Source organism: Salmo salar, chromosome 16, assembly GCF_965601325.2.
Source record: "Salmo salar chromosome 16, fSalSal1, whole genome shotgun sequence".
Classification (NCBI taxonomy): domain Eukaryota; kingdom Metazoa; phylum Chordata; class Actinopteri; order Salmoniformes; family Salmonidae; genus Salmo; species Salmo salar.
In genome coordinates this window covers 22,734,468-22,747,822 of record NC_138306.1, presented here as the reverse complement: position 1 = coordinate 22,747,822, position 13,355 = coordinate 22,734,468, and the positions used below count along the sequence as shown (strand labels likewise).

Sequence of the window (13,355 nt, the reverse complement as noted above, 5' to 3'; positions counted from 1 at the left end):
CACTAAAACACCCAGATATATTTAACCAGGCAAGTTAATAATGGCCTGGATGAGGCAATCCCAGAACCATTCAGTTTTATGAAGAACATTTTATCTTTGTGTCCTTAATAACCCTAGTTACCAAACGTTAAGATGGATTGAGATGTAAGATATTAAAGACTTGTCTGTCTTCTCTTGTCCAACCTCAGATCCAAACGGTCACAAAGAAGGTGGAGAAGGTGATTGAGGAAGACATCAATGCCACCACCACCTTGGAGGGCCTCCTGTCCAACGCCACCAAGGAGCCTGAGTTCATCATCAAGAAGTCCCTCCAGTTTAAGAGTGGCATGAATGTGTTAGGTATTGCGGCTTGTCTTTTGGACCAGGTCGCAATTGTTTCTACAACCGCCAAACTGAAAGAAACGGCACTTTTAAATCTTTAAGTCTTTACCTCTGTCTGAGAATAAACCAGTGCATCGCATCATATCACACCTCAACGGAGCCCTGGGTGCAGCTCATTCTACCTCACTAACTGTATCATATTTTTATTCATCGTCATAAAAATAATTTCTCCATTCACTATGATCCTCTCTCTCCATATCTCTCTGTGAGCCCATTTACTCTACTCATTCCCAGTTGGGATTCTCTCTCCTGATTGTGTGATGCAGGAGTGATTGGCTTCTTCATTGCTTTCGGCATCTGCATGGGGAAGATGGGAGAGAGGGCCAAGCTCATGCTGGAGTTCTTCAACATCCTCAACGAGATTGTTATGAACCTGGTTATCATGATCATGTGGTAAGAGATCTTTAGCCTTTCAAGCACATTCTGTATGGACTTATGCTAGTCATAGACATGTGCGTATACTTTATGAGTGTTTGTACATCTACATTTGATAATCTGGCATATATTGTAGATGTTGACTGAGATGGATACATCTTTCTCATCAGAATGTATACATTGTTAAACCTCTCCTCTGCCCCTAGGTACTCTCCCTTCGGTATTTGCTGCCTGATCTGTGGTAAGATCATCTCCATCGATGACCTGGAGGTGGTTGCAAGGCAGCTGGGGATGTACATGGTGACCGTGATCGTGGGCTTGATCATCCACGGAGCCATCTTCCTGCCTGCCATCTACTTTGCCATTGTCAGGAAAAACCCCTACACCTTCTTCATGGGCATCTTCCAGGCCTGGATCACTGCCTTGGGGACAGCCTCCAGGCAAGGGCCACATACATGGATGCCTCACTATTTACACTATCTAACTGCTGTCACTGTAAATTTACAGATAACCTTTTATAGAAAAGTAGAAAATCTGTCAAATCTTTCATATCTGTGCTGCATGTTGTGGAATACTGTACGCAACAGCATGATTCTCTCATACTCTACCTGTGTTCGTCTCTGTCAGTGCTGGGACACTGCCTGTCACCTTCCGTTGCCTGGAGGAAAACTTGGGCATCGATAAGAGAGTCACCCGTTTCGTGCTCCCTGTCGGCGCCACCATCAACATGGACGGAACCGCCCTCTACGAGGCCGTGGCAGCCATCTTTATCGCCCAGATGAACAACATCTACCTGGATGCTGGTCAGATCGTCACTGTCAGGTAGGGACTGCTATAGGACATATTTTCTGATCAGGGTGGGAGTTTCACTGCTTACCTTCTTAATGTAAGTAATGACATAAACGTTACATTACATTTAGCTGACACTATTATTCAAAGACACGTACAGTTAGCATACATAGTTATGTGTTTATGTGTTTATAACAATCTGTGATGCCAATCCCAATATCCTAAATCACTATATTATTATTATAGTCACACCAACTCAGTCTGAACGTGTTTCATGAAGTAGCTATACCCATTAGCTCTTTAAGACAGTCCTTGGCCTTTGGACTTTTAAACTTAATCTGTAGAGCAATTTTAACCATGAAGTTGTTTCTCTCTTGCCTCTCTTTATCCCCATGCAGTCTGACAGCTACCCTGGCCAGTGTTGGTGCGGCCAGTATTCCCAGTGCTGGACTGGTGACTATGCTTCTGATCCTCACTGCAGTCGGCCTGCCAACTCAGGACATCAGTCTGCTGGTTGCTGTTGACTGGCTCCTGTGAGTTGATCTGCATTGCTAGTGACTCAGAACCAAGTGCATGTAGTCATATGCATTCAAAGTAAAATGAGCTTATTGTATACACTGAGTACTGTATATAAAACATTGAGGACATCTGCTCTTTCCATGAAAGACTGACCAGGTGAATCCAGGCGAAAGTTATGATCACTTATTGAGGTCACTTGTTAAATCCACTTCAATCAGTGTAGATGAAGGGGAGGACACAGGTTAAATGTTTTTTAAGCCTTAAGACAATTAAGTCATGGATTGTGTATGTGTGCCATTCAGAGGGTGAATGAGCAAGACACAATATTTAAGTGCCTTTGAACGGGGTATGGTAGTGGGTGCCAGACACACCAGTTTGTGTCAAGAACGGCAATGCTGCTGGGTCTTTCACAGTTTCCCGTGTGTATAAAGGATGTTCCACTACTCAAAGGACATCCAGCCAACTTGACACATCTGTGGGAAGCATTGGAGTCAACATGGGCCAGAATCCCTGTGGAATGCTTTCAACACATTGTAGAATCCATTCCCCGACAAATGTATGCTGTTCTGAGGAGGGTTGGAGGAAGGAAGGGGTGCAACTCAATACTAGGAAGGTGTCCTTAATGTTTTGTACAATTAGTGTATGTACACCAAGCTTTCAATGATTGTTATTTAAATTTGTTCTACCCCTATCCAAACCATTTTGTTTTTATCTTCACACAACACTGGTGTATTCCCAACCATTCATTTTTCCTATCCCAGGGACCGGTTCCGTACCTCGGTGAATGTGGTGGGAGACTCGTATGGCGCGGGTATCGTGTATCACCTGTCCAAGGCTGAGCTGGACGAGCTGGACGCTACACATGACAAGTCGGGCGACATCGAGATGATGAACAAGACCTCGTCCTACTATGATGACCTCAAGAACCACCATGAAAACAACTCCAACCAGTGCGTCCAGTATGCCGCTCACAATTCAGTCGTAGTAGATGAGTGCAAGGTACAATTCACGCTTACGCACATAGATACTTGTATATAGACGCCTAACATGCAGCATGCTCGAACTGCACCTTTTCTTTTCTCTCTTTCATTTTTCATCTTTGTATGATGCCACTGTAAATACACACAGCGTTATTTTAAGAAGAAAATCTGAAAAAGACCAAAAAAATACACATGTACTGTATATATTTCAGTGGGCATTCGCTTGGAGTAGCAGCTTTTGTGTCATTTTTATGACTAAGAATACATTCCAAACTACAAGTGCAAATCCAAATCCGTGTGCTAACCAAAACAGAACAAATATAAATGCTTTTTTCAGAATGTCAATGAAAAGCAGTGCAATCTTAGCTCTGCCCTAATGCCCCCCCCCCACCCCCCACCTCCCCCACCACCACCACGAACTCCCCCACTCTCCTCCCAGCCTTGTTCCTTCCCTTTCAACCTGCTGGGATTGGATCTGAGAGAGAGGAAAAGCCATCTAAGCTAGGACCTCAGGAAATTACGTGAAGAGCCCCAGCAAACCACCCCCCTTCACTACACATGCAGGTTTCACCCCCACATCTCTGGCCCCAAATCCCTTGTCAAATGATGGGGCTTAAGGTCTTTCCCCGGGCTGCTTCAGAGGCTGTGCTGGATTACTCCTGCTGCTTTCGTGGCATCATTTATCAATTTGTGATCAAATTAGCTTTTGTGAGGTTTATGAGAAAGATGCTGTAGCGGTGCATTCTCTTCATACTCTGTCATATCCCTTAAAATGACTTAAAGTCCTCTGTCTAAATGTGTAGTTTTAAAGAGAATTGAATTTATGTTGGGATATAAATATTCAGAGAATGCGATATAGTCCTTCATTAGCACTGCATATATTGACTGAGCCCTGGCACCCTCCAGACTGGGACTGAGTGATTCTCAGTCTTTAGAGTTGAGATGCTTTTGCATTTACACACTAGCTATTCTTGCTAGTTGTGAGAAATCTGTCTTGCGAAATTGGAAGATGCAAGTAGCTCATGCAGAATCTGAAACAGTAACACTTTGAATCCACTGGCTGCTATTATAGTGTGGAGGAATTTGGGCTGCTTGTTTTCTAGTGCAGCAGGCCCTACTATCAAAGGGCCTACTGATGAACCCATTCATTTATTACAGGATCAAGGGCGTTGCTTAGCAACACCGAGGCCCTTGCACTCCAATGGTCAGACCAAGGCAATATATTCTGACATTTTTGTATCCATCCATTAAACTAGCGAAGCATGGCACAAAGGCTGTTTTCATCCAAAGTTTTCTCTACTTATTTTCTTGTGTGTCTTGGCTGTATATAAATTACCTCAAATAACTGTTCTAACATTTATCCAAAGACGCAAACCATTGTAGAACGCTTTGCAAAATAATGTGTACAGACTAAAACATAACATTGCACTCATTTTGTTGTATTTTGTACCTTGTTTTCTTTGTATCTTTTTCTTTGTATTTAATAAATGTTAATATGTCACTGCATGCTAAAGTTGTGATTATATGTTGATTGTTCTCAGGTCAGTAGAAAGGGTTGGTGCTCGTTGTTAAGACTTCCGTGCTTCCATCAGCATGATCCTCAGTGGTTGTCCAGGGCTTCCTGATACCTTCAGAATTCACCTATCTTCTATATTATCATAAATGTTATCATTGGAGTACAGAACCTATTTTTTCTTATGATAGTTTCTTTTTTAAATAAAACCATTGCAAATGATATACCATTTTAAAGTAAAAGGCTTTAAGTATATACTGCATGTGCAATCAAATGCAAACCAAAAGATCATAGTTGTTTTACAGTTCTTCTGGTGTCTGTGCTCAAAAGCATTAAGTCCAGATCATGAAGCATGCACTGTGCCTGTTCACCCAGATGTGTGAACCTGCTGTTTAGATCTCCATGGTGATTGCTTTCAGGTAACCTTGGCCACTAACGGCTCTACTGCTGCGGCAGCCGTTGAGGAGGAACCCCGGAAAAGTGAATAAAGCCAGCACACACATCCCCAGCTCCACAGGCTTTCCTATCTGGTGAAAAAAATGAGTGAACAAAAAAAAAGAGTCATGCGAACAGAACTACTAATTGTTTTTCTTATGTAGCTTTATTTTGCATTTTTATTAGTCCCTTTACAGTGTTTCTAACCATCTATCTGACTGACTGAGATGAATAATACTAATTAACTTATCAGTGAAACGATAACAGAGGTATGTTTTACCTGTTAGAACACTAATGTGTGCATCATAGCAAACACTTGAACAACGGACATCAAGGCTTGGGAGGGAGGGTGGGAAGAGAAAAACAAACTGTTACTTAAATTATTCCTAGAATTGTTTCTATGAGAGCACTGCATTCAAAACAGGGGGGAGGGTCAGTGTGTGGGGGAGTAACACTGGAATAACAGTCCTTCAGAGTGTGATGGTAGCTGTGAGTTTGACACTGGCAATCTGGCAGTCTAACAACAGACGGAGTGTGGGACATAAGAGTTTGAATCATGCTAAACATAAGGTATGCCTGTATCAAACTCCACATGATATTTTTAGAAGCGTGTCATTACTATTACCAATGATACCACAGTAGACAGCTGTTATTTGACCCCTGGCCCCTTTTACCTCACAAGATAACCTTTTACCTATACCTGACAGAGCCCCTGTAACCTATTTGAGTGTCTTTGCTACCTGCTATTACCCACAATCCCATGGGGGAACCACGTTGGTGATAATGTAGAATGTAGAGATAAGGCAGGGTCTGCAGACTGAGCCTTACTCCACAAGCACACGTTCTCTGAAAAGCACAAAATACAAAAGAAACATGGAACCTCTCCTCCCTTTTTTATTGTTATACATTTTGTTGACTACTGTAAGGGAGAGGGACTTTTTCAATGTCGACTCTAGTGTGAGATTATATACTGTATCTGTGTGATTTGTGTGTGTGTGATTTGTGTGTGTATGTGTGTGTGGGTGTGTGTGTATGGGATGGGAGTGAGAACATGACATATCTCCCCATTACTAATAAGGACCAAACAGGCATATGATCAATCAAGCCAGAAGCCTTTGAAACGCCTCCATGACTTCACTGACAGTCATTGATATCGTCTTTTGGGGTTTCTTACTCTGCACACAATCCATTTGTAGCTAACTCCAGGTAGAAAGTGTCTCATCACTCATTTAAACTCTTCCAAATTAGCTATTACGAAATGGATAAAGCTCTCTGCCCCGCAATTACTGCAACACATGAAAATCAAAAGTAAAGGTAAAATTTGTCCCCAAATACAAATATATCAATATCTTCAGTTCAAGGCTGTATTTCATATTAATTAGTTCAAAGTACTAGGAAGTATTTATTATACCCCTCCCAGATATTCTGAAGATATCAGTTTCATGATGTGAGGCCAACAAAAATGAGAACCAAGAGTTAATTGGGAAGGATCTAGAAATATATCTAGAACCATGATTAGTATGAAAATATAAAGCACAAATTAAGTTGTTTTAAAACAGAATACAAAAACGGAATATATATTGAATTCTGAGTCTATATAGCACAATTGTAGCTTTGAGTATAAAGTAGTTACGTATGATTTTTTTATCCCTTTTTGACACTGATCTCTTTTCACATTCATCATTCACAATTTGAAGAACCCAATAAGGGAAACTATACTCAGGCAGCGCATGAACTCCATGGAAATGAAAGAGACACTTTCACAAAATCCTCAACACGTTTAGCTGCTCATGAAAGAAAATAGGCCATTGACAATTGCCTTGTATAGCACAAGCTGGATATGAATGCTTGACTTTGAACACGTTGACTGTTTACCACCTTGATATTTTTCAAAGAGATTTTTTGTATACTTGCACCTATATGACAGAGATAAAGATTCCCTTTACAACTATTCATAAATAGTACTTTTATTAAGGGATTCTTGTTAGGAACAGCACACAAAAACTTGCCAAATTTTCCAACATTAACATTCCAGTGATTCAAACTTTCTTGGGTTCCCTTTTGCATGAAAGCACAAACACACATATTTTATCAAAGATGGTACAGAACAACCACAGAGCTTAAATAAAAGTGCAAGTTTCAACAGGTTGATAACTCGCTGCACAACTAGTGGCCAGGTGGAGGTATTACATCATAACTATTTTTTTCCAGACCCTTGGAGGGGTCTCCTTAGTGATTAAACAACTCTAACCTCTTACCACAGATGCTGACGACTGTTCTCAGAAACCCTGAATGCTGCAGCTATGTGTATCATTGGTCTCATATGGTTACTACTGTAGAGCAGTCATCTGGATGCCTGAAATGTTCACTGCAGACTTCCCAACTATTAGGAAGGAGAATTCTATCCCCCTAATGGAACCTAAATGTCTAAAAAGAGAAACACACACAAAGTTAGGTCACCGGCTGCTAATATTTAATGCGTGTATGTGATTGTATGAGAGATGTTTTGTGCAGGTGAGGAGTTCTGCAGGTGTGGATGTAATTTCTTTATCCGTGTCGCGTCCTGCTCTCTTGTCTTGTTTTGATCATTTTGCTCAATGACAACCTTGCCTTGAAGATGTTAACTCTAAACTGTGCAGTCAGTTTGACTGTCATGACAATGCTGATTAAAGTAACACTAGAAAAATTAACACTCACATTCATAGTGCAGTACACAGTCCCTTAGTTACCTTAAACATTTTCTCAGTCAGAAGACCTACGCCACGTTGCTTTTGAGCTTGTATAACTGCCATCACACACAGACACACAGACGCAAATACACACACACACACGCATGCACACACGCACACGCACACACACACACACACACACACACACACACACACACACACACACACACACACACACACACACACACACACACACACACACACACACACACACACAGACACACACTCACGCACACGCACATGCACATGCACACACACACTTACACACTTAAACCTGGAAGGTCACCACACACATTCTTACATGCAATGAGTGAGCTGAAGAGCACAGCATTGAAACCCCCGTTGGCCCTAGGGCCTAACCTTTGACCTTGTGACCTTCAGTAATAAGTCCTCCAGTAGGGAGAGGATGCAGACCAGTGTGTCATCAATGGGGATTGAGTGTTGGACCACTATTATGTTCAAACTCACTGTTTGCATGAAGTAAAAAATGAGTATAATTTTTTTACACCACTATCTTAAAAGCATGATATTGAAGTGCCTCCTTGCACTTTGTGTATATATTGTAGGTAACAGATTTTTTTTGTTTGTTTTATTTGGGGGGGTGTTGACATGGTATGTAGAAATAGAAATGAATTGCTGTGACATTTTTTGTAATCCTCTAGAAAAATATAATCTATGTTCTGAATAAAAATAGATTAGTCAAAATGTATAGAAAATAATGTGCAAGAAATTGTTTTATTTTTTATTTTTTAATAGCTGTTAACTAGTTGTCTCACTTAGCTGTCACACATAAATATATTGTTTTGTATCTAATGTAAGCGTTTTGAATGTTTGTTCCATGGAGATATGTCGCGTGCATTCCTTTTCACTGTACATAAATATATATATATAATTACTCTGTTCAATGGCACTGCAGAATGTTCCAGAGGTTACAACGATTTTGAAGCAAACATGTTGAACTGGAAAGACAAAGCGAAAGTGGAAGGAAAGTATCTGATTAAAGAAGGGAGTCCATATGGGGTGGTGGGCTCTTTCTAATTGTGAGATGTGGATGTTATCATGACTAGGTTTGCAGAAGAAGAGAAAAAGATCAAATTTACCCTGTACGTACTATTAACTAATGAAACAAGCACAGCCGAGCTGTTAGTTTAGTTCATTATGACTGAAATAGCAAATCTGATCAGAATGTCAGGTGTAGTTCCTGCCAAAATATATCTCCTCAGTTGATCGCCCAGATCCTGGTCAAGAATTCATTCTAGACTTTCTACCAGAGAACACCAACACACCGTTAGTGTCCACCATCTTGTCTTGTGCAGTATGCACTATGCTGTGGTAATTACAAGACATGGATATCTACACCAAACAGTCATAGTTCATGTTTAGATTCTGCCTCACAGTTAGACTGTTACAGTAGTGAGCCCAAGTGTCATATCCATGCACTAGCCTCTGTCGAACCAGCACTTTCAAACCACCAGCACCATTTCAATAAACCCTCCAGACACATATTGATAAATTTGCCTTTTTGCTTTTCCTAATTGTCATCACAATTGTCTGCATGCACCAACAAATCCAATATATTAAGTAAAGGATGTCAAAATGGAAATTGATTGGCACAGTATTTCTAAGAGTAGCCAGTAGATCTTTATATCTATAAGTCTGTATTCTACAGAAGTCTCTGTCTTTCTGATAGGATCATCCTGAGTATCCTGATAACCTATCTATTTGAAAAGTTGTTGTTGTAATATTGATGTAAAGGGAGAGCTTATGTGGGGGGGAGATAGAATATTAAAAAATAAAGGCAAAACATATATGAATTATTTTCTTTACCAGCTCTGTGGTATAAAAGTATGTTCATATCAATAAGTGTTGTACCTTTGGTGTACATATGATTATGATAACTAATAAATGTTGATTCATAACTAAATGTGGTCTGTCCTTTTATATTTTTTGATGAACACAACTTACAAGACTGAGACAAAAATTGAATATTGTACTGTATATGTGCTACCTTTATACATTCTCCCAACTATAAAGTCATGACTTTTCATGGCATACTGTACTGTACTCTGAGGGTTGACTTAAGGTCATTTGCTTGACACACACACACACACACACACACACACACACACACACACACACAAGTTTTTTACTGACAAGTTATGAATAATTCACTGCAGCCTTTTGCTCTGGCTCTACTGGACCCCTGTCTCTGTAGTGCTTCTCCAATTAAAGCTCAGTAATTATGAGTGTCCTTCCCCCACATCTCCTCTGAGATAGAGAAAGAGACATAGACAGATTAATATAGAGAAATAGATTGATACCGGTACAAAACTTAACAAAAGCGTAACAAAGGTGATGAATTATTATTGTATTGATGAAAATGAATAAGTAGTATGGACACATTTACTTAATTTACTGTATTGCTCTGGATTTCTAGCATTAAAGACAAGCCAAACATAGAAACTGGAGGACAAACAGAAAACTGGATACACAAGAGTAACAATATCAACTGAATGATAGGCGAGCACTGTCAGTGGTTGCTAGGAGTGGTGGTAGGAGTCAGGCGCAGAGAGCAGAGGTAAGGAACTTTGTGTTTATTTAAATAAAACACAACACGATTGACGCCAACACAACCGGCGTGGAAAAAATGCACAGTGCCCAGAACAGGTGCACAGCATGCATACAATATAACAGCAGTAAATCGCCAGCACATCCAACTACAAAAAACACAACCTGACGCTAAATAATCCCGCACAAACCTGGGCGGGCTAACCAGGCTTAAATACCCAAAATCAAAAGACCCAAATGAGGAACAGGTGCAAACAATAAGACATACCAAATGAAAAAGGAAAAAGGGATCAGCGGCGGCTAGTAGGTCGGTGATGACGAGCGCCGAGCGCCGCCCGAGCAGGCAGGGGAGCCACCTTCGGTGGGATTCGTGACAGTACCCCCCTCCTGACGCGCGGCTCCCGCAGCGCGCCGCCACCGACCTCGAGGGCGACCCGGAGGACGAGGCGCAGGGCGATCCCCATGAAGGCGATGGAACTCCCTCAGTAGTGGGGGGTCCAAAAATCCTTCCTGGGTACCCAGCACCTCTCCTCCGCGCCGTACCCCTCCCAGTCGACGAGGTACTGTAGGCCCCCCCCCCGAAGTCTGGAGTCCAGAATGGCGCGTATCTTAAACGCCGGGGACCCCCCAATGTCCAGCGGGGGGGAGGAACCTCCGGCACCTCACCTTCCTGCATGGGACCAGCCACCACCGGCCTGAGGAGAGACACATGAAACGAGGGGTTAATACGGTAGTAAGATGGAAGTTGTAACCGGTAACACACCTCGTTTATCCTCATCAGGACTTTAAACGGCCCTACACACTGCGGGCCCAGCTTCCGGCAGGGCAAGCGGAGGGGCAGGTTTCTAGCCGAGAGCCAGACTCGATCCCCTGGTGCAAACACAGGGGTCTCACTGCGAAGCTGGTCAGCGCTCTTCTTCTGCCGTCCACTCGCCTTTGTGAGTGCGTCTTGGACGGCTCTCCAAGTGTCCTTCGAGCGCTGCACCCAATCCTCCACAGCAGGAGCCTCGGGCTGGCTCTGGTGCCATGGAGCCAGGACCGGCTGGTAGCCCAACACGCACTGGAACGGTGACATGTTGGTTGATGAGTGCCGTAGAGAATTTTGGGCTATTTCTGCCCATGGCACCTATCTCGCCCATTCTCTGGGCCGGTCCTGGCAATACGTCCTTAGAAACCTACCCACCTCTTGGTTCACCCTCTCCACCTGCCCATTACTCTCGGGGTGGAAACCCGAGGTCAGGCTGACCGAGACCCCCAAACGTTCCATGAACGCCCTCCAAATTCTGGACGTGAACTGGGGACCCCGATCAGAAACAATGTCCTCGGGCACCCCGTAGTGCCGGAAGACATGGGTAAACAGGGCCTCCGCAGTCTGCAGAGCCATAGGGAGACCGGGCAATGGGATGAGACGACAGGACTTCGAGAACCGATCCACAACGACCAGGATAGTGGTGTTCCCATGAGATACGGGAAGGTCAGTGAGGAAGTCCACTGACAAGTGTGACCACGGCCGCTGTGGAACGGGGAGGGGGTGTAATTTCCCTCTAGGCAGGTGTCGAGGAGCCTTGCTCTGAGCGCACACCGAGCAGGAGGAAACATAAAACCGCACGTCCTTACCCAAGGTGGGCCACCAGTACTTCCCCCTCAGGTTCCGCACTGTCCTCTCGATCCCAGGGTGACCCGAAGAGGGGAGATTATGGGCCCATCGAATCAATCGATCACGGAGACCAAGCGGTACGTACTGAACACCTGCCGGACACTGCGATGGTGCAGGTTCCGACCGTAACGCCCGCTCGATCTCCGCGTCCAACTCCCATACCACCGGAGCTACCAAACACGACGCTAGAAGAATGGGAGCCGGATCGATGGCCCTCTCCTCGGTGTCATATAGGCGGGACAGTGCGTCGGCCTTCGTGTTCTGTGAACCTGGCCGATAAGAGATCGTGAACCGGAAACGGGTAAAGAACATGGCCCACCTGGCCTGACGCGGATTCAGTCTTCTAGCTGCCCGGATGTACTCGAGATTACGGTGGTCAGTCCAGATGAGGAAAGGGTGCTTAGCCCCCTCAAGCCAATGTCTCCACACCTTCAGAGCCTTGACCACAGCTAACAACTCCCTGTCCCCCACGTCATAGTTCTGCTCCGCCGGCCCGAGCTTCCTAGAAAAGAAAGCGCACGGGCGGAGTTTGGGTGGCGTGCCCGAGCGCTGTGATAGCACGGCCCCCACCCCAGTCTCGGACGCGTCCACCTCCACTATGAATGTCAAAGAGGGATCCAGATGAGCCAGCACTGGAGCGACGGTAAACAGCTCCTTCAGGCGACGGAACGCTCTGTTCGCCTCTGCTGACCAGCGCAAGCGCGCCGGACCCCCCTTCAGCAGTGAGGTAATGGGAGCAGCAACTTGACCAAAGCCCCGGATAAACCTCCGGTAGTAATTGGCAAACCCTAAAAATCGCTGCACCTCCTTTACCGTGGTCGGAGTCGGCCAATTACGCACGGCTTTAACGCGGTCATCCTCCATCACCACCCCCGAGTTGGAAATGCGATACCCCAGGAAGGAAACGGCTCGTTTGAAAAACTCACATTTCTCAGCCTTGACGTACAGGTCATTCTCCAGCAGTCGCCCAAGCACCTTGCGCACCAGGGAGACATGCGCGGCGCGGGTAGCGGAATAAATCAGGATGTCGTCAATATACACCACCACCCCCTGCCCGTGCAGGTCCCTGAGAATCTCGTCAACAAAGGATTGAAAGACGGCTGGAGCATTCTTTAACCCATACGGCATGACGAGGTACTCATAGTGGCCTGATGTGGTACTGAATGCGGTTTTCCACTCGTCTCCTCCCCGGATACGCACCAGATTGTAAGCGCTCCTGAGGTCCAGTTTCGTGAAAAAACGCGCGCCGTGAAATGATTCCACCGCCGTAGCGATGAGAGGTAGTGGGTAACTGAACCCGACTGTGATGGAATTTAGACCTCGATAATCAATGTACGGACGCAACCCTCCATCCTTTTTCTTCACGAAAAAGAAACTCGAGGAGACAGGTGACATGGAGGGCCGAATGT

General features: G+C 44.2%; 1 protein-coding gene across 2 annotated transcripts in view; it reads left to right on the top strand.

Moving 5' to 3' along the window:
- LOC106573351 (excitatory amino acid transporter 2) overlaps nucleotides 1-9,645 on the top strand; it is a 40,271-nt gene extending 30,626 nt beyond the window's left edge. The window contains exons 5-11 of one of the 2 annotated variants that reach the window (XM_014148325.3): nucleotides 189-339; nucleotides 648-774; nucleotides 963-1,196; nucleotides 1,384-1,578; nucleotides 1,944-2,078; nucleotides 2,826-3,063; nucleotides 4,977-9,645. In XM_014148325.3, the coding sequence (XP_014003800.1) occupies nucleotides 189-339; nucleotides 648-774; nucleotides 963-1,196; nucleotides 1,384-1,578; nucleotides 1,944-2,078; nucleotides 2,826-3,063; nucleotides 4,977-5,045 (1,149 nt within the window). In that variant the 3' untranslated portion in view covers nucleotides 5,046-9,645. The remainder of the gene's footprint in view (nucleotides 1-188; nucleotides 340-647; nucleotides 775-962; nucleotides 1,197-1,383; nucleotides 1,579-1,943; nucleotides 2,079-2,825; nucleotides 3,064-4,976) is intronic. The other variant, XM_014148326.3, reaches the window with a different exon arrangement.
- Nucleotides 9,646-13,355: the final 3,710 nt, after the last annotated feature.